This window comes from Perna viridis, chromosome 2 (assembly GCF_037379345.1).
Source record: "Perna viridis isolate PV_CMFRI_1.1 ecotype Kerala chromosome 2, ASM3737934v1, whole genome shotgun sequence".
In the NCBI taxonomy this organism is placed as follows: Eukaryota; Metazoa; Mollusca; class Bivalvia; order Mytilida; family Mytilidae; genus Perna; species Perna viridis.
The window spans coordinates 10,232,623-10,255,546 of record NC_142446.1 but is presented as its reverse complement, the minus strand read 5'-3'; the positions used below and the strand labels follow the sequence as shown (position 1 = coordinate 10,255,546).

Below are 22,924 nucleotides of genomic sequence, written 5' to 3'. Positions count from 1 at the left end.
CTATCTATGTCTATTCTATGATCAATTTTAAAGCAAACCTTCAACAATGTTTTTATTTTAATGGTACCTTAACTTTCAAACACTGATTCAACTAAATTCAAAATCTTACACTTATATGTTCACACCTGATCATATATGAACAAATTCTCTTATCATCTTTTATAAATATCATGGGCTATATTTTGACTTGTAAGGATTGGTGCAATCATTCCTACACCAACCATAAATATGGTACAGAGAAATATGACAATATCAAACACCTCATAAAATGGACAATGTAAACATATGACATCGATCATGAACTGTCCTTGGGAAGATCATTCTTATTAGTTATATTAAAACAGTTGGAATAAAATCAATAGAAATGAGCATTTTGCTTTATACCACTCACTGATTCAATGGAGGAATTTACAACCCGTATTAGTGCTATAAATTACCAGTATCTCACCATGCAAATCAAAATATTACAGATATGTTTTCCTTAAAATAATATTTCAAAATTGGAATTCTTAGTGGAGCCTTATAAAGTATCCCTCATGTCTCATCTATTGTATGTCATGTTAAAAATAAGCTTACATACAGAATTGAACAATTTATGTAGTTTCTAAACAAATATATTTTTAATCTAAAAGATAACAGTATTTACTTTACACATGAATAAATGAAATCATTTAATCACTACAAAGTGACCAGACATAAAATACTGAATGTAGTTTATGTCATCAATAAATTACTTTTCTTACCCTTCCCCAATCAAGCATGGCCAAGCAGAGGAGTATCCTAAAGCAATCAGTTTAGACAAGGAACTGTACATGTTCTTTAAACACACACTTCATTGACCTGGGACTATGACAGATCACCAATATTGGAAGAAAATTAGATGCATTCCAGTAACATCCAACAGGTCCCCCAATTACATGTAAGGAATGTTTTCACCTAACTGACTAGATTTAAATTTCTACCCATGTGTTATTTAAATTGACTTTCAAGTAAGTCACATAGAAGATTTAATACCTATAGGTTCAGACAGATTTCTAGACTAATACCTTACATAACAAGACAATGCCAATTGATTGGATATATTGATACTAAACAGTTAATTGATACCAAATATATATTACCTCTCAATTACTAATATTTACTAATTGGCTAAACAAATGTATGACAATCATTTACCTTCTCCAGACTTATATCCTAACTTTGTAGGGAGATTATAAAAAAAATATAAGAGAAGTAACTTTTTTTACACTCTTTGATTCTTACATGTATATCATACCAACACAATGTATTTTTAGAAATTAGAATAAGATTAAGTTTTTACAAAAGTCAAAAGGACCACATCTTGATTCAATAATAAAATATAATAAAGGAGGCTCAAAATTCACTCAAAAACTTATTTATTTCTGAAAGTGGTTATTCTAATAGAACTAAGTATATCTGATAGCATGCAGCCTTTCTGTTGGTACATAAATAACACTGATTTTTTTAAAGTAGGCACATGTGTAATTAGATAAGTACCTGAATTAGTCTAGTCTATACATTTATTATTTCAGCTATAGTTGCATTGAAATTAAATAAAACTATACTTCACTCAGCACAAGATATTGTCAAAAGGGACTGATAAATAAAAGATCTTCTTCTTACCTGCATGTGAACACTTTCATATAGTCATTAAATAAAATAACAAAATGAAAGAATTTTTCATCAGCCATTTTAATTTCAAGAATAATTGAAGAACCTTAGTGAGAGTGCTCACATACCCCACGCATCCCAATGTAGGATACTCAAGTAAATTTATTTGTAAGAGAAATACATGTAGAAGGACCCTGATAAAAAGAGGAATAAGAATCTTTTTTAGGCTTTAGACCTTTATCTTTTAACTAAATTCTATTACTAAGAATGGTAGTTTCAAACTCCAGACTGTGATTTCTTTGAGTTTTAGTTAATCCAAAGTAAATATCATCATAGCGGAACGAAACTTACACTTGACCTGTAACTTACCATGGCAAACTTATATACCAAAAATCATGTCATAATCTGCAAGCGTTTAGAAAAAAAGTCAGAAAAACAGTTATTTCTGTGAATTTAGCTAAGTGCAAGTCCCATAATTTCGGTAAAAATCATCGTAGCAGAACCAACTACAAACTTGTCCTGTAACTTATCATGGTTAATTCCTATACTAAAAATCATGTCAATATCTGCAAGTGTTTAGAAAAAAAGTCTGGAAAATGATTTTTCCTGTGAATTTTGCTAAATTCAAGACCCGTAATTTCAGTAAAAATCATCAGAGCGAAATGAAACATACACTTAACCTGTAACTTATCATGGTGATCTTATATACCAAAAATCATGTCAATATCTGCAAGCGTTTAGAAAAAAAGTCCGGAAACCTGAAGATGAACTGACAGACCGACTGACGGACAGGTCAAAAGCATTATCGAAGTAAAAAAAAACATCCCAAAAATATTAGCTACAGATTACATCATAATTATATATCTCCTACAGTTTATTCATTACTCATTGATAAAGTCATAATATTTAGGGCTGTTGATAATTGCCTCTTCCTCTTCAATAACTTAACTTGCCTTTCAATATTGCAAATAGAAAACAAAGTACTCATGTACTGAATCAATTTATATCAATTGTTTGAGTTTTTACGCCGCAAATATTCGTCAAACTGCAAAAATTGGGCCGGATAAGAGGAAAATACCAGGACCAAATTCAAACGTATCTAAACATAAGATTATTGTTGTAAATAGTTAATATTGGACTCTCTGATTTATTCTTAAATTTACCAGTCTGATTACGAAAGTCATTACCAAAAACACACACCAAATTCATGGTGCATCATAGCAGTGCTCTACTTTGCATAATATTCAGGTTCAATGTCGGTTTACATGGAATGCCTAGATGAATGAACACAAAACTATCTGACATACTGGGTAATTGAAAAAGAAACTACTAGTTCTAAATTTCCAAATCAAAATTCAATTTATCGACCAGTGAGTCGAAAATGTCTGTCACAAAATTCAAACTTCAGCCGCAACATTCAATGAAATATATCATCTCCTTAGATGCATATCCCTCTCAACTAGCTACATTCCTTGGTTTATAAGCTTTATAGCTCAAGTGCTTGAAGTTATCACATAGACAATTATGTGTCATTTAAAGTGCTTAATTTCTTAGGCACCTTGTTCCAGACACACATATTTTAATATAAACGCCAAAATCTTAGAATATAATAATTTTAACAATTATTTCTGGTGAAGATACTAGCTATGCACTTTTAAGGCCTTGGAGCACCAGGAGCACCCGAAGCTCTAATATCTTCACACATACCCAAAATAACCCAATAGAATTATTATTACAAAAAAGCAATATCATCAGAAGTCAGAATGACACCATCCCAAGAAATTCATTATCAAAATTCCTATGCAAAGTTTCCTTTTTATTTGTCTTCTCCGGGCCTCCGATGTCACATAACGGTACTCGTAATAGAAATACTAGATACAGTGAGTGATATATCGGGATTTATGCTACCCTTTTGAACAAAATTTGGCCCAAAAATTAGTAGCAAACAATAGCATTGTACCTCTTTCTATATATAAGTTTCTTAATCAGATTCACATCCCCCTTTTTGTAAATATTTGGATCTGCCAGGGTCTGACTGAAATATCTAATGACAGCTTCAGCATTCCTCCTTTTAATTCATTTCTATGATGAATATTTATAGCCTCGCAGGGTTTTCATTTCCAGCCAAACATTAAATAGGTTGTTATGTGTCTAAAATAAATAGACAACTTTAATATATCGACAGTGAACGACTGGTTGCTTAGACATAAGCAGGTACTGATAAATGGTTAGAAGTCAACTATTTTTAATTGGATCGTTGTGAATACAAATTTACACTCCTAATTAATCAGCAAATTTAATTCACAGTAAAAGTTGTTTATTGGGTTTGTTTATTGGCATAAATAACATAGAATTAAATTTGATATATTAGATTTACCTGTAAAATGGACCTAATTTCTGTATTTGAACCTAAATGGGATATGCCAATGGGACTATTTTACTGCGGTAGTGTAAGATAATTGCACATGCCATCAGGCTTTACTAATTTAAAGGCTGTGGCGACTGATGTTCGATCTAAATTGATAAAAAATACAAAAATTCACAATGAATGATTTATTAACAAAAACTTAGGAATGAAAAATTGAATTGTTTAACTGATTTTGATGATTCTTTGAGGCGTAGAGATAAACATGTTTGATGAGCTTGCCAAGTGCAGCATGTTCAGACCAAAATTGTTGAAATCTGTTCACTTGGGGTAAGTGTGGCCACAATATTAGTTTTTGACACACTAAAGCATAGAGGCTTAAGTTTATTATAGACACAACAACTGCTTTACACACAATAATGCACAAAATGCATACAATTATCATTATTCAAAGTTACATTCAATAAACGGAAGAAAAATCCAGAAGACTAGTCATAACTCATTTGGTAAACAAACTGAAGTAAATTGTAAATTATCTAAAATGTAAAACAATCCCAGGTGCTAAGTAGCTGTCAATGCAAGCAGAGGTTTTGTTGACCTACACATCAATATACTATGAATTTGGGAAAAACATACCCATTTATATACCAGTACATGTACTAGCTTTTACCACATTCACAAGGCCAATGTTCAGTGGCACATTCCCTGTGAAGCATTTGGAATTGACATAGTATACACATGAGTGTATGCAGTACTGTACTTACTTAGCTCTTTCTATCTTCTCCGTTTCTGTCTGGTACTGGCTCTCCAGCTGTAAGCTATAAATAAACAAAACAATTTCACCTGAATCAGGTAGATGTTAACAGGTAATCTATTCTACAAGATAAAAACAGAAAAAATCAATCAAAGCTCCTCAATAATTGCTACCACACCAATTAGATTACAACAATAACAATACATTTATTCAGGACTATGTCATAAACATAAAGATATTTAAGACTATTGATGGAATCATGCTAAGTGAGCAACAGAAAGAACCAGATTACAAAGTGATTAATGACATACATCTTGTCATACAGCAAAGAATGATATCTTGTATAAGCTATTTCCACAGTCTTTGAAAAGAAAAGAACTGGTATGATAAAATTAAGAAAACCCAAGATTTTAATACATACAAATTGATATCAAAATTTTAGGAATGGAATCTTGTAACCTATTACTGGTACTTTGTCAAAGCTTTATTTGGATAACATAGTACATTATTGTATTACTGAAAAATATACATACAATCAGGAATCACTTAAATTGTCTTTGGTCATATGACCAAAGCAGGACAACTCAGCACAGCACAAACACTTCCTTTATCAGATTTAAATTTCCCTGCCATTTAAGGTTGCACCTTTTACATTTTCCCCAATTCAAAACATATTTTTACCTAAATGTAGTCTAAGTATAAACCAGGAACAACAACAGTGATAATTTTAAACAAAACTTTAAAAAGCTTAGACAAAAATCACTAAAGAAGATTTCTCATTGTTCTCTACACATCTAAATTCTTCATCGGAACCCTTCTACTATGCACATCTAAACCCTTTTTAGGAACCCTTGTAATATGCACACCTAAACCCTTAATAGGACCCCTTGTACTCTGCACATCTGAACCCTTCATAGGAACCCTTGTTACTTCGCACAACTAAACCCTTTATAGAAACCATTGTACTATGCACACCTAAACCTTTCATAGGCACCCTTGTACTCTGCACATCTAAACCCTTCATAGGCACCCTTGTACTCTGCACATCGAAACCCTTCATATGCACCCTTCTTACTTCGCACATCTAAATCCTTCATTGAAACTCTAACCATGTCAACTTTAAAGTTGGATCACAGCACTTTTCAAGCAACCGAAAATAATCACCTTAAATCATGACTTTATATGATATTCTACCTTGATATAAAGTTCAACGAGAGGCTCCCAGGAGCCTGAATCGCTCACCTGGTTCAATTTTGCCTTTCAAAGGCAATAAATTAAACAAGAAGTTGTCCAACTATTTTGACTCAAGAAAACTTTGATAGGACTTATCATAAGGATCATTTTAGTAAATGAAAGTCTAAATCTATCATAGTTTTCAAGACATTGGCTGAAAACTGTAAAAAAAACCTGTCATTTTCCCCTGTCAAGGGCAGTAACTCTTATAAGAAGGCGTCTGACAAATTTTATGCCTGAAAACTTTTGTAGTTTTAAAAATAAGAATCATTTCAGCAATTGAAAGAATTAGGCTAAACCTAACGGTTTTTGGAGATATATGCGAAAAAACTACTTCTGACCCTATGTTCTATTTTTAGTAACAGTGGCCATTATTTTCGACGGATCAGAAATCCCCACTTCAATTCTATGCAGGATATCCCAAGAAACACTCATACCAAGTTTTGTTTCAATTGGTGAAATAATGTCAGAGGAGAAGATTTTTGAAAGAAATAACATTAAAAAGAGCAAAAAAACTTTGAAAAAGAGCAATAACTCCAACATGGATTATAGATTAAAATGAAAATTTGACCGCAGATAGATCTCATCATGATAAACACTTTTATTCCTTTCAGAATGGGCTTAACATAACCGTTTTGGAGATATATGTGAAAAACTATTGTCTGACCCCTATGTTCTATTTTTAGTAACAGCAGCCATGCTTTTTGACAGATCAAAAATCCCAACATCAGTTCTATGCATGATACCCAAAAGATCTTTCATACCAAGTTTGGTTCAAATTGGTCAGTAGTTTCAGAGGAGAAATGTTTTGAAAAATTGTTAACGATGACAGACGCCAAGTGATGGCAATAGCTCACATGGCCTTTGGCCAGGTGAGCTAATAAAAATTAACTTTTTAGGAGTAGATGTGCTTACTAAGTACATTCACAGATCAATTGTCAGACAGACATACCAACATAGTGGTTCCTAATACATCTAAACTTGGTTTTCTGGGGAATAATAATACACAATATAGATTTTCTCACGAGTTCCTAAAAAAAACAAGAACTACTATGAGCAAGCTTATCATGAAAATACCCAAATTACAAATGGACTTTTTGGGCAAGAGTTATATTTCTTCAAGAATGCACATCTAGATGCCAAATCTTGCTATAAAATTTAACCTTAATCTTTTGATGGACTTGCAATTACAATGTAAAATCCAATAAATCTAGTCATTTTGGTTAATTATCAAAACTGTATCAAACTAACAGACACCTAAATACAGCAGAAACTCAAACAATTTTTGAGCAAAGAAAAATGACAACAGCAAAAAAAAAGATGACTTCATCAGGAAAACATAAACCAGAACTAAAAAACTCCCTGGCTGTAGTCTTGACAACTTATGTATCTCCTATACCTACTCCCTGGCTGTAGTCATGACAACTTATGTATCTCCTATACCAACTCCCTGGCTGTAGTCATGACAACTTATGTATCTCCTATACCAACTCCCTGGCTGTGTTTGTAGTCATGACAACTTATGTATCTCCAATACCTACTTCTTTGTTGAAGTATTTTCCTGTGACATATAATACTTGACCTATTGATTTCATCTATGACCTTAACCAATATTTATATTATCAAAGTATAATGTATTCTTATTTAGGTAAAAAAAATGTGGTAAATCTACTTTTATAGCTGGTTGTGGAAAGAAAAACAGAAACCGGTTCAAATAAGTAACTAATGATCCAAGGAAACAATCCTTATATATTATTACGTCTTTACTACACTATCCAAACATGCTTTATTTATACCATTTTGAAGCATTTAATAAACATGAAAACAAGAAATACTGGGAGCAAGCTCACCAAGAGAATATCCCTCAATAAGTGGAATATCATTATGTTCAGCATCTATGAGTTATCTCCCCTTACAGTGACCTGACACTGTTAATCATTTCAAGGAATTCAACAATTATTCATTGAGCTCTCAAGGAAGAGTTGTGCTTACAAGGTTTTGATATGTAAAACTCTTTTCATGGATTATTTCTTTCTATAGCCATTGGTCAATAATTAACTTCCTATGAAATTTCATAAAAAAAAACTCACTCATGAAACATGTGAGAGTGTGGACAGATGGACATACAGGGTAATTTTTATATACCCCTAACTTTTTTTCCACACCATATTGTACAATATACATTTTATCCATAACCAAAGGAACATTAGGAATATTCTATATTATTCATTAATATATAGGATAATAACACTTTTAAGCATGCAATCATAAAACAGACTTCTGAAGCTACTATAATAAAATGCTTTGCAGACACAGCTTGACATGACTGCAGAGGTCTAACCCTAAACAGCTGGGTCAAGTATGAACACACCATTCAAACTTGAGACTGCCAGTGCCATACCAATATACAACCGCAATTTTTTGCAATTGTATAAAAATTTCATTATTTAACTTAAGACCCAAGCTTTAATGAGCACATAAAGAACAAATTGTACACAACTGCTTAAATAAATAACAATACATTGTCACTTGACAGTAATACACTGTTTTAAACAAAATTTTATATCCAAAAGATATAAATCCTTTAACATTAACTAGTATTCAATTAAAGTGTAGTTCCTGTATTGGATTATCTTTTTTTTCACTTAAGTTATGTATCTATGAAATTCTTCAAAACATCAATCATTGATTTAATTAAATTTCTAATTCAAAGCAATACTGCGACTAAATTATTTCTTAATTTTGTTTTCAAAATGCTGGGCATGCTCGTTAATGACAATATTGAATTATCTCCCCTTTGGAAACAAAAAGTGAAATTAATCATTGTAATCGTTGTTTAGCAATAGCTATCAAAGAGAGTTTATTCTATGGTATTAATTAGGGTAAGGAAATAACCATTTGTTTCCATTTTGAAGACAGAATATTACAAGAAAACCTCAAGATTAAGCATTTTATCATGCACATGCTATACTAACACCAAGGGTTTACAGCTAAAAAGCATTACCCAAAATAGGCCAGCTCTTTACTTACCAGAACTCAGTGGAAGCATACAAACTATAAACAGAATGTGAATATTAGAACCCGACCAAACATGCAAAAACTCGCCTTGCTATTGATGTTACATTTATAACTATTTTTAAATTCTCAGCAGATCTATTAAAATACAAGTTTTTTTTTAAATTTTTTTCAATGATTGATCAATTTATTGACTAATACTTAACCAGTAAAAATTGATACAGAGATTTGAATGTTGACATTTCTCCTGCTGTGTTATTAGATTCAAGTCAAATAAATGTAACACCAAATTGTTGTATGTTTATGTTGAAATAAGGGCTGCAATCCAAAATGGAATCAGAAAATATGGATAGCATTTCTTCAGGCTGTACATGCAACCAAATAACTCTAAAAAATCTAATTGTCAAATACCATTGCCTTATTTCAACTAATTTGTTTTTCAGCAAAGCATTTCAAACAGATTGTATAAAAAGCCAAACAACTGAACCCAGTTTGATGCAAAATTCTTAGCTTCAATCATTAAAAAAAACTCAAACATCTATGATCTGATTAGAAAACATTTGTATCACCCAATGGTACTGACTGATGTATAATGAACTGGCCAAATGAAGTTATCTTACAAAAACTTTTCCAAATTAAGTGCTGCAATATGCTGATAGGATGATAGTTTACCTCTGTACTCTGGGGGCAGGGACTGGTCGTTGGGGGCCCATCAATGATCTGTGGGGGTCCAGGTCAGATACTGGATTAAGATGATTCATGTCAAATGAAGAACTAACATCTAGTATGTTTTCCTGAGACTGAAAAATTAACACAGTAATTTCTATATACCTGTGGATATTTGATTTAAACACTGACCAGATAAAACATAGTTCTTTAAACAAATTAAGTTCATATAAATAAGTAGCATCAACTATACATTTCAAATGGAAAACAGGAAATATTGTTATCTCATGTATAAATGAAAGTGTTAAATCTTACAGCTCTCCTTTGCCTGAGTACAACAGCTTCTGCTGGGTTGTTGAACCTGAACATCTGAGTTTTACCAAGAATGACACTATCACCTACAACAAACAATGACTGGCATTATAACTACTTTCATAATTCACAGGAAAAGAGTAAACCTTCTACAGAAGTCATTTAAGTTTTAGAACCTTCTAGGTAATAAGTTATCCAACCTTCCATCCTATCTTCAATATTTCATTGACAGCAATGTTCACTGTATCTGAATGTATTTTGAATGGGTCTTATGTGTAAAAAGAAAAGAATTATAAGACTGAAATTTATTTCTGTGTTGTACTTATGAAGTTATAGATTTGTGACACATTAATTTTCACAAATGCACTCACAAAATCTGTTTTGCTTTTAGTCAAGATAAATAGAAAAATATTAAAGCTTGCCAAACATTTGGTAAAATATCTCAAAGTTGTTTCAAGTTCTGTAAATCCATGAAACACAAAAACTACAGGCTCGAGAGAGCCTTAATTGCTCACCTGGTTAACCATTTGCTTATTTGAAAAAACTTGAGGAATGAGACAGGCTAAGTTAAAATCAACTAAATTGTCAAATGCAGAAAATGCTTTTAATAGCATTTTCATGACCTGAACCAGAATGTTGCTAAAGGCAACACATTTTGAATTCTTTAAAAAAAAACTGTCTTCCGACCCCTATGTTCCATTCTTAGTATAGGCAGCCATATCTATTCACAGATAAAAAATCACAACAGTCATTTTGAGCACAATACACTAAAGAACTAATATGCATATTTTCATTAAATGATCTTAAATGGTTTTAGAGAAGATGATTTTCAAAGTTGTACATGCAAAAAAAAAACCCCACAAAAACTGTGTTTAAGGGGCCTTAACTCCTACATCAGTTGATAAATGGTTTTGAAAATTTCAGCATAGGTCCGTCTCATGATGCTGAACAATATTCTCCCAGCCAGAATTTTGCGAAAGGCAACTGTTTTTGAGTTATTTGCAAAAAACTGCCTTCTGACCCCTATTTTCTATTTTAAGTAATGGTGGCCATATTTTTTCACGAATCAAAAATCCCAACAGTCATTTTGTGTGGGATACCCTAAGGAACACATATGCGAACTTTCATTTAATTCTGTGCAATGGATTTTGAAATTTTCAAAGTTGCACATGCAAAAAATGCCCCCAAAAAACTATTTCAGGGACTGTAACTCCTACATCAGTTGACAAATTGTTTTGAAAATTTAGGCATAGATCCTTCTCATGATGTTGAACAATATTACCTTGCCAGAATTTTGTTTAAGCAACAGTTTTTGAGTTATTTGCAAAAAACTGCCTTTAGACTTCTATGTTCTATATTTAGTAACGGTAGCCATGCTTTTTCATAGATCAAAAATCCCAACAGTCACTGCGTGCAAAACACCCGAAGTAGCAATCTTGCCAAATTTTAAACTTGTCGATCTAGTAGTTTCAGAAAAGAAGATTTTTGAAAATTTGTCCACAATGACGACAACGGACACCAAGTGATGGCATAAGCTAACTTGGCCTTTGGCTAGGTGAGCTAATAACAGACCGCTTAAAATTGAACCCAGTATTTGACAAATCACTTGATTGACTGATTATTGTTTATTGTCCTGTAGCAGATATTTCATACATTTTAAGACAGAATGTTTGACCCATCAAACAGACCCTGATTTGCACTAGACTGACTCACTAAGTCGGATCTTTATTGTGCTATCTGACATATGCAACAGCTCGCAGATAGGCATGCCACACCACTCGGACAAATTTTTCTGACCCGGAGCCAACCAGTCTTCATGCAATCTCATTAAATACCACATACTTGGCCGAGAAGCAGTGACTACCAATTTTAAAGTCTTTGGTGTGAATCAGCCACGAATCAAAACCATGACTTCCTGCTATCAAGGTGAGCCTCCTACCCTGAGACCATCTCACTTAATTGAGCACAATAGCCAATTTTAAGTTACATTATGACCTATTCCTTTGATTGAATATATTGGAATTATGTTTTTCTAAACTATCAAGTGGTCAAAACTATGTAGCCTAAGAGTCACAGGGAAGTATATAAAAAAACTAAAGACACTAGGGATACTGCCTTGTTTAACTTTTTATGTGACTGTGACCTTGACTTCTTATAGAACAATCCTTTATATGGCAGGGTTTCTAATTATGCAACAATGTCAAGAATTGAATGAAAACTATTTTAGTCCTAGTCTGGATATATTTTTTTTTGAGAAATTTTCTAACATATATTTTTTACAATTGTGACCTAGATCTTTGACAGAATTACCACAAATATCAATAGGTATCTTCCTCACCTGATATGTATCAATATTCTAAAAACAAATATCCCAACATTTAGTTTGAACTAATTGTTATCATCCAGAGTAATTTTTTTGTGAAATTTTCTTGTCCTTTTTTTTTTAATGTGACCTTGACCTTTAATTCCATCACCATAATAACAGTGGGCATCATCTTTACATTGTATGTAAAAATGTGCCAAAAATTTATTTGAAATCAGATGTAAATTTTTAGTTTAAGTCATCATACAGAAACCTATCCCATCATCAAACCAATGATACAGTCAAACCTCGATGTGTCGAAATCGGATCAGTCGAAATCTTGATAACTCGAACTAATTACAAAGTCCCAGCAAAACTCCCCTTACTCCAATACAATTTTACCTTGACTGACTAGAACTCAGATGAATCGAAATCTAAGATAACTCAAGGTAATCAATCACTTTCCTCAATAGGACTTTGAGGTTAATTAACCCTGATGTCTCGAAGTCAACTAATTAGTCGGAAAACTGATTGTTTTATTACAAATCATGATAGAATTGTGTTTTATCAACGATTAGCATGGCTTTCAAAAATAATGTGTTGACACTCTTTATGGCTTGATTTATGTACTTAATTAATTTAAAATTGCACGTGTAGTGAAAACAAACATATTTTATTAATTACACGTTGGAATGAACACTAACAGTGATATCGGATATTTTGATAAAAATTTGTAAAAAATACAAATGAATTGTAACGATATCTGACTATTTAATGAAACATCAAACAGACGATAGTAAGTGTATTTCAACGACTACATTCGTTTCGCTAGTGAATTTGAAATTTATTGTAATAATGCAGAGCACATGGTTTGACAATACTCCTGATTTTTTGTCAAACAAAGCCGCATGTTATGAACTATGGACATTTTCGATGTAGAAAAAATAAAAAGGAAATTTCAATAAAACACTCGGTGCTGTTGAGTATTTCAAACATGATATAAAATATGCAAAAAAAAATCTTTCGATATGAAATGCAAGACATTACGAAGTACCATGTTAAGTGAAGTACATGTACAAGCACAACAAATGATGTAAATGCAAAAACAATCATTGACCAAACTACTAGTATTTCGGGTTTACCATCAACCTTGGATTACTCAAACCTCGGATAACTCAAAACATTTTTCCATGGTCCCTTCGACTTCAACTTAACAAGGTTCAACTGTATATGGTTTGTATCTTTATAACAAAAAATCACTCAACATGTCAAGAAATTGAACTAATCACTAAATGTGTAAAAACTATGAATTTTGAATTTGTAAATTCGCTCACCTTGTTTCAGAAGTATAGGATTTTTACATTCAAGTCCATTTACAATACAGTAGGAACCTCTGTTAGGATATAATGTCACACTGCCACCTAAGTTCTTGATGAAACAATGCTCTCTTTGTATTCCTGGTCCACTCAAAACTGAAATCATTTCATTCAGTATAACTCAGTTCTAATTTGCATTCTGCTTTGTTTTTGTAAATCACAAATATCTTAAAAACAAAAGATGAATAATTTCCATAGAAATAAATTTGTGCAAAATCATTTATTTACCATTGTGACAAAGTTTAAATCAAGACAAAATTTAAAATATAGATCTCATTGTAAAGAATTGGGTAGTATATCATACCTATATCTTGTTCCCTTTTAGCATCCTCTCTTCCAACAAGTGTTTTACCTTCCTGTTAAAACAAATTAGTAATAAATGTCAATAGAATGTATCAATTTCTGTTTATAACTACCAGGGAATTACATCATAAACATGTCCCTTCTTTTTTATTTTTACTCAGAAGTTATGTGACTTCTGAGTCTTTTAACCATCTGATGTCGATCAAGAGGACATCAGGTTGATAACTGCATTATAAGTACTTCCACCACGAAAGAGATCTGGTGGATGAATATCAAAATGTATCAAATTAATTCTTTGGAACAAATACACTGCCCATTTTTACAGTATACAACTAAAATGATATTTTCCATAATTGATAGTCAAAGAAAAATTAAAATGCATAATATAGAAGTTTGAACTACATCTTATCAATGCCTTTGATGTATATGGATTCCATGTGATTGGCTACATTTAAACCTAAAAATAGGCTGTCAAGATTACACATTGAGAAACAAAATAAAAACGAAATGAAATGAGACAAAAAATGGAAATGAAATTTAAATGAAATTTTGAATCATCAGTATTGTGTAGATGTGTGGTATTAGAAGTGGTTAACACGCTGATCCTGTTGTAAATAATTAATCATTTCAGAAATACAGAAAGAACAAATTGCCATCAGCTGATTATGATTAGCCTCTTTAAAAGTTTTTAAGAATACTTATAAATATCTGATGACTTCCAAGGTTCAGTGCCCTCTGTGCTTTGATCTAACTGTTTATGTAATGAATTTGCAAATAGAGCATACTGCAACTTTTTTACCAAGGTACATCAATTTAAGACCAGTAAGTCCATTTTTACCAAGGTACATTAATTTAAGACCAGTAAGTCCATTTTTACCAAGGTACATTAATTTGAGACCAGTGAGACCATTTTTACCAAGGTACATCAATTTAACACCAGTGAGTCCATTTTACCAATGTACATTAATTTAACATCAGCGAGTCCATTTTTTACCAAGGTACATTAATTTAAGACCAGTAAGTCCATTTTTATCATTTCACTTATCTTCATACCAATTAATTTTTTTTTATCACAGCTTTGTTCATATATCTTCTCCATCATTATGAAAGCGTTTGAATTATGAACTGTCCTTCAGATGTATAGCATTTTGTGGTACAATTTCAAAGCAAACAATTCTTTTCACTAAGTTATCATATAAACGTATCAGAAAAATGCTTCTTTCTGGTTGCCTTTTTGGCCCCTTTTTACTAATTGGTTGAGTCTAAACCACAAAAATTAATCCTAGCCTTCCTTTGGTGGTATGACACCTTGTGGTAATGTTTCAATTTTACTTATAGTCAACTTATTGTCTGGACTTCGGGGAAATACTTGTTTCTGGCCCCTTTCACAGCTCTCATTCCTAAATGGTTCAAGTCTAAACCCCTTAAATCAATCCCAGTCTGGTTTTAGTGGTAAAGAACATTATGGAACAATACCATATACATCCATAACCTTTTACTGGAGTATTAGTGTTAAATTCTATGAATGCTTGTTCTGGCCTCTAATTCTTGAAATAGTTGGAACCTCAACCCCAAAATCAATACCAACCTTCCTTTTGTAGTTTGGAACCCTTGATGTAAAATTTTATAAAGATCAACCAATACTGAACTTATCGCACTAAAACAAAGTGTATACAGAAGACCATGCCATACCATTTATATGATCCCAATATTTAAATTAATTAAATTAAACATCTGAAAAATGGCAAAGCAGGCAGAATTAACAACATCCCTCTGGAAGCAATGAAAGCATTAGATTCTATCTCAATCGACAAGTTTGAACAGAATATGGAAGGAAGAACAAATACCTGAGGACTGGAGCAGAGGAATTTTGGTTAAACTTCCTAAAAAGAGAGACAGGACTAGTTGTGGAAACTGGAGAGGTATAACTTTGCTTTCCATTCCTAACAAAGTACTATGCCATATCATCTTACACAGAATGAAAAATGAAGTTGATAACATATTGCAAGATGAACAAGCTAAGCTGGTTTCAGACAGAAAAGATAATGTACTGACCAAATTGCCACCTTAAGAATCATTATAGAACAAACTATTGAATGGCAGACATCACTATTCCTTACATTTATTGATTTTGAGAAGGCATTTGATAGTATAGACCATCAAGTACTATGGAACATTCTCAGACACTATGGTATTCCAGGGAAAATTGTATCCATCATTCGTCAGCTGTATGAAGGATTCACTTGTCAAGTTATCCACGGTGGGAACCTAACAGATCCTTTTCCAGTGTCTACAGGAGTTCGACAAGGATGTCTCCTCTCTCCTCTTCTCTTTTTGATGGTCATAGATTGGGTCAGCAAAACATCTTGTAGTCAAACTATGGGAATTAAATGGACATTACAATCATGTCTTGAAGACCTAGACTTTGCCAATGATATTTGCCAGCTTTCACATTGCCACCAAGACTCGCAAGAACAGGCCTTCAACCTAGAATCAAATGCCAAAAAGGTTGGACTATACATCAACCCAACAAAGACAAAATCAATTTACCTATCTTGGAAGTGTCATTAGTACAACAGGAGGGACAAATGAAGACATAGTAGCAAGTAAAAAGAAAGCACAACAAGCTTTTGCTATCCTCAAGCCGATCTGGAGGAGCAAGGTACTAAGAACATCTACAAAGATCTGAATTTTCAACTCTAATGTTAAATAAGTGCTTTTATATGGATCAGAGACATACACAATATAGGTACATTGTCGAAAATTATTGATGATATGTGATGAGGCGACGGAACGGGTAGGAAATGTGAGGCTCCACCGAGCTATTTCCCCTGTTCCAAGCCGAATACACATATCTTCAATAATTTTCGACAATGTACCTATATTGTTTTTATCCTGTTATATTAATAGTTTTGTGCGTGTGTACATTTTTAAAATAAAATTTTAAAATGCATATCCCCTGAGGAGCCCCGATCGTTAAACCCAAAGAAAAAAATTAATACGCATGGCACATGACTCAGTAAACATTGAAATTCAATCCGCACCATATAATCCGTCAAAGCTGTTTGAAGAAAATAAGCGATGTATCAAAATTTATTTAATTCTAAGAGACAAATAATTAAAATGAACAATAAATACAAATATTTTGAATGTTGTAAAGTCGATTTTAAGAACATTAAAGTTTTGAATTTCGCGAGGAAGGTGGAAGCTGACTTGTTTCTGTTTGGTATATGGCAGTAGAGTTAGGGGTGAAATTTGTGCACTAGTTTCTTTGGGATTTGAAATATTTGATTGAGATTTTTTAAGAAGAGGAGGCAGTTGTATGGGCAGATCTATAATGTAGTGTTCCTCTGATTCATTATCTTAGGCAGTAATAAATCCAAGACCATAACAGTTTCCTGGTCATTTGTCTCTTCAAGAGTTTTATGATATTGTAATGCTTCAATTTCTTTAAGTGGGGACCAGTTTATGTTAAATTGTGACGGACACTCTGAGTCCGACATGACTGAAATGACAGGGGAAGTCATCTGCAAACTGATAATGAATCAAATCTGAACAAGATTTGGGATTTGCCATATATATCACAGTGAAAAAATACAAACAAAATCATTATTTGGTTTATATAAAATCTTTTATTTCATTCAGGTGAAAACGAAACAAAACAGCAAAAAAAAAAATTAACCGGATACGCAATCGCAATTTGTTTATATCGTATCTGTGGTGGCGGCCATGATTAATTTACGCATACCAGAAAAAAGAAAGTCGATGACCTGCTAATGTACGGATACAGCAAAAAAATAACCGTATACCTTTATTTGTTTAACAAATAACCTCATTGCAGGATAAATGGCGATCTACTGTTGCATCCACCAAAACATTACAAGTGTTCATAAACAGGTGCCTAAGAAACATCCTTGGAATAAAGTGGCCAAATAAAATCAACAATAACAACTGATGGCAAAGGACCAAACAAGAACCGGTCATGCCAACAATTACATCAAGAAAATCGAGGTAGATTGGACACATGTTGAGAAAGGAAGTACAAATGTAACAGGCCATGCTCTAGAGTGGAACCCACAAGGCCACAGAAAAAGAGGTAGACCATAAAACACATGGAGGCAAGATTTAAATACAGAAGCCCAGAAGATTGGAAAGACCTGGGGAGAAATTAAAGTACTGGCAAAAGAAAGGAGATGGAAAGCCACAGCAGTCACCCTATGTCCCCCATGGGATGAAGCGGATTACGTCAAAGTCGTCAATATTTTTGTTGTTATATAAAAAAAATACCCTAATGACCAAACTGTACAGCTTAAGCCTGGGTATTCACCTGATAGTGGAAATTGCCATTCTATAAACATGTGAACTTTGTGTATATTATGTATATCAAAGGTGGAAATTGAATAGGCATTGAATGATATCCACTTCTGAGCATATCAAATCATCATTTTGTGTTATTCTTCCAAATAAAGCTCAAATCATTGCCTATTTAAATTAATTTATAGATTTTGTCACAATATACACACATGATCTCAATACTCCTAAGATCCAACTAGTTGATCCCAGTTGACTGTACAGAAGGTTGGGCTGTCCATATATTGTCTAACCATATACAATGTACAGATATTTGTGTAGTCTGGAAGATTGCATTAAGATACTGAAATGATACATTACTATATAAACATACCTTTAAATGATAGATAACAACTCCAGTACTGAGGATATCACTATCCATCCCTATCAGATGTGGCATCTGGGAGTCTATCAAAACACCCATAGAACTTGTCTTTCTGTGTAGACCAGTAATACTCAAGTCAGACTCCTAGAAAATTAAATTTTGAAGGACACTGTTGATTTTATGGCACAAAATGTCATTTTTTCCATTTAATGACCACTAAGCCAAATTAAACTAAGTCTGTTTAGATAGGCACTAACACTGATACTATTTGCCCCAGCTGTGACAATATCATTATATATGGTCTCAATACAGCAGATATTTAATTAATAACATATTTCTTCTTCCTATAACTTTATTCCTTCAGTACGTTACTTTTAGCTTCTGTATAACATAATCTAAACCTCATAATATCAAATGAAACTTCAGTTTTAATTAATGCATACTAAAAATTCATACTTCCAAATATACTTAGTTCAGACATATATTTAGTCTCTACTATTTTGCATGAAATTACGGTAACTTACCTTTATAATTTCATGGGTCTCCATCCATTTTTCTATCCATGTCTGTGTTAATTTGTTTGCCTATGTAAGAAACACCACAATCTCATCAGTAAGCATAGCATAAGTATTCAGACATCCAAATTCAGATTCTAAGCACTAACAGCCTACCTCATGTTTTGACTTCAGATAATTAAAAAATGATAATTATTGTTAATAGATAAGTTGTAGGTATAAGGTAAGTACACTTATAAAACTGACAGGCTGAAATATACATACCCCAAGGTGGATCCTTTGAAACTAACAGGCTGAAACATACTTATCCTGAGGTGGATCCATTAACTGATACTGACAGGCTGAAACATACTTATTCAGAGGTGTATCCTTTAACTGATACTAACAGGCTGAAACATACATACCCTGAGGTGGATCCTTTAACTGATACTGACAGGTTGAAACATACTTACACTGAGGTGGATTCTTTAACAGATACTGACAGACTGAAAATTACTTACCCTGATGATAAAACATACTTACCCTTAGGTGGATCCTTTGATATGAACAGGCTAAAACATACTTACCCTGAGGTGGATTCTTCAACTGAAACAGACAGGCTGAAACATACTTATTCAGAGGTGTATCCTTTCATTGATACTGACAGGCTGAAACACACATACCCTGAGGTGGATCCTTTAACTGATACTGACAGACTGAAACATAGTCACTCTGAGGTGGATCCTTTAACTGATACTTACAGGATGAAACATATTTACCCTGAGGATAATCTTCTGACAATGACATGCTGAATCATACTCACCCTGTCTTCTTGTTTCTGTAATTCTTTTTCTAAAGCAGAATCACTGTCTTTCAATGTTACCAGACCTTCTCCCTGAATAAAAATATCAAATTATCTCCCTTTGACTACTATACAATTTTTTTTCATTGATATTAAAATGCTGAAAAAAAATTTGTTTTACACTGAAGTGTTACTGTTTATTAACCATAATATTAGTGACATGAAGGTTTTGTTAATCAATTTTGGAATAAATGTAAAAAATTATGATCTATAACTTGAACTAATTCTTTAATTGAAATCATTTCAAGTTTGGCAATGACTACTAACACAAAGGTATTTGGCAAGTTTTATCATAATTTGTGCTTTTATATACCCAAAACAATTTTTTTTCAACAAATGTTTGATAAAACTAAAAGTTAACACTTACAGAAAGATTTAATAACATAAACATGTTTTGTCATATAGTACAGGTATGACTGAACTGACTGATTATAGTACAGGTATGGCTGAACCGACTGATTATAGTACAGGTATGACTGAACTGACTGATAGTAGTACAGGTATGACTGAACTGACTGATTGTAGTACAGGTATGACTGAACTGACTGATTGTAGTACAGGTATGACTGAACTGACTGATTATAGTACAGGTATGACTGAACTGACTGATTATACCAAAACAATGTAATAAAAGTAATCTATAATGAAATGGACTTATTGTACCAAAACACAGTACTAAAAGTCATCAATGATGAAACTGACTTATCACACCAAAACAACATACTAAAAGTAATCAATGATGAAATGAATGAAGGATAGATGTTGAAGAAAACAGTGATACTGCAGTGTTACCTCTTCATGTGACTTTTGAAATGGAACAACATACATCACATCATTGTGTGGATAAAACCCCTGCAAAAAAAAACATCTAGATCTAGGCCAAGACAAAACATACTAAGGTAGAACTAGCTTGGTTAGTAGATTATATCTTCTAAATTTCTCAAGCTTTTTTTTTTAAATATCACAAAAGAACAAAGAATAAGATATTCACACATGGAAATTTTCAAATCTGACTTTTGTTGTAAAGAACCTCAATGTACAATTTCATAAGATATCATAGTTACTTAGAAATCTGTATAGATATACTCACATCATTATGGGGGAACGTATTTAGAAATTTGTACAGTTATACTCACATCATTATGGGGGAACGTATTTAGAAATTTGTACAGTTATACTCACATCATTATGGGGGAACGTATTTAGAAATTTGTACGGTTATACTCACATCATTATGGGGGAACCTATTTAGAAATTTGTACAGTTATACTCACATCATTATGGGGGAACCTATTTAGAAATTTGTACAGTTATACTCACATCATTATGGGGGAACCTATTTAGAAATGTGTAAAGTTATACTCACCTTGTTATGGGGGAACCTATTTAGAAATCTGTAGTTTTACTCACATCATTATGGGGGAACCTATTTAGAAATTTGTACAGTTATACTCACGTCATTATGGGGGAACCTATTTAGAAATGTGTAAAGTTATACTCACCTTGTTATGGGGGAACCTATTTAGAAATCTGTACAGTTTTACTCACATCATTATGGGGGAACCTATTTAGAAATTTGTACAGTTATACTCACGTCATTATAGGGGAACCTATTTAGAAATGTGTAAAGTTATACTCACCTTGTTATGGGGGAACCTATTTAGAAATCTGTACAGTTTTACTCACATCATTATGGGGAAACATATTTAGAAATGTGTAAAGTTATACTCATCTTGTAATGGGGGAACCTATTTAGAAATCTGTACAGTTATACTCACATCATTATAGGGGAACCTATTTAGAAATCTGTACAGTTATACTCACATCATTATGGGAAACCTAACTTCTACAGATGACAACATTGATGCTCTTACACTACAGGACAACCCACAAATTTTGTGGGTTTGTATATAAACTTGAGCAAGAAATTAAGCTTATACACTAATGCATAAGAGTACAATTTAATTACGAACAAAAGCCATCTACTGCTAGCAGCAAGCTCTCAATGATTTTCCTTGGGAAAATTTTTCCTGTTTTTGGGAAGGGGCCAAGGGCTCATGCAATTTGGAAAAAAGCATGTAATACTGCAAATTTTGGAAAATATGTATATAAATGAGGAAACCAGTTTCCTTTGTATGGAAGAGCTGAAAATGTTCTTTCAATGACAATGTGGATACAAGAGAGAGAGGATAAGAAATATGTATATATCACATCATATATTTATAATATGGGGTAGGCATTGCCTAATACAGCGAGCACTGTGAGCCTTACCAGACATGTACCATCTGTGCAAGACTCATAAAAATAATAATGGGCATTACAAAGAGGGGGTCGACCCAGATGAAAATTTTTGCTTTGGAAGTGCAATATGTTTATTTATATTTAAGCAGCAGGCAAAATCAATATTTCTATTTGAAAATTTGCCTTGTTAATTAATGGGGGAGTTTTTTCTTCAATAAATGAATAACTTAAACAATTTTCCCCCCCAAATTTCAATACCATACCCCCCCCCCTTCTCCTTGCTTTCAAAATGGTCAATAACTTTATAACACTTCACAATACTTTACATTTTTTCCCTTAAGGGCATCTCTAGCAACATCCAGTTTTGGCCTGTCAGATCAATCTGTACAGATACCAGAAATATTAGTTCTCCACAGGTGGTAGGAATATTTTGCACATATCTTGTGATGTAAACAAAATTCAGACGACAGCTGCAAATTCCAAACAAGAAAATGATTGCCTTTCCTATCTTAGAAAAGCTATGCTTGGATGTTGTTAATGTAATTGGAGTTATATTTTTTTCCAAGGTGGGTGAGGTTCTTGACAACAGCAACATTGGAACAGCAGAGATACACGTAATCTTAACCTATTTTTTTTTATGTGTTTGATTGAAGGAAAAGATGAATTTTCTCCATAAGGACAGTCACTTTTTGTT

At 32.8% G+C, this 22,924-nt stretch overlaps 1 protein-coding gene across 6 annotated transcripts in view; it reads right to left on the bottom strand.

The window, feature by feature from the left end:
* Nucleotides 1-22,924, bottom strand: part of LOC148623592 (uncharacterized) — a 95,433-nt gene that overhangs the window by 37,143 nt on the left and 35,366 nt on the right. Inside the window, exons 15-24 of one of the 6 annotated variants that reach the window (XM_088565513.1) lie at nt 20,782-20,841; nt 19,951-20,022; nt 19,158-19,217; nt 18,643-18,777; nt 13,960-14,011; nt 13,614-13,751; nt 9,981-10,063; nt 9,672-9,799; nt 9,015-9,038; nt 4,762-4,815 (exon numbers count right to left, since the gene is read on the bottom strand). In XM_088565513.1, the coding sequence (XP_088421639.1) occupies nt 4,762-4,815; nt 9,015-9,038; nt 9,672-9,799; nt 9,981-10,063; nt 13,614-13,751; nt 13,960-14,011; nt 18,643-18,777; nt 19,158-19,217; nt 19,951-20,022; nt 20,782-20,841 (806 nt within the window). Of the gene's footprint in view, nt 1-743; nt 855-3,592; nt 3,710-4,761; nt 4,816-9,014; nt 9,039-9,671; nt 9,800-9,980; nt 10,064-13,613; nt 13,752-13,959; nt 14,012-16,078; nt 16,239-18,642; nt 18,778-19,157; nt 19,218-19,950; nt 20,023-20,781; nt 20,842-22,924 lie in introns of those variants that run through there. The other 5 variants (XM_088565514.1, XM_088565515.1, XM_088565516.1 and 2 more) reach the window with 5 other exon arrangements.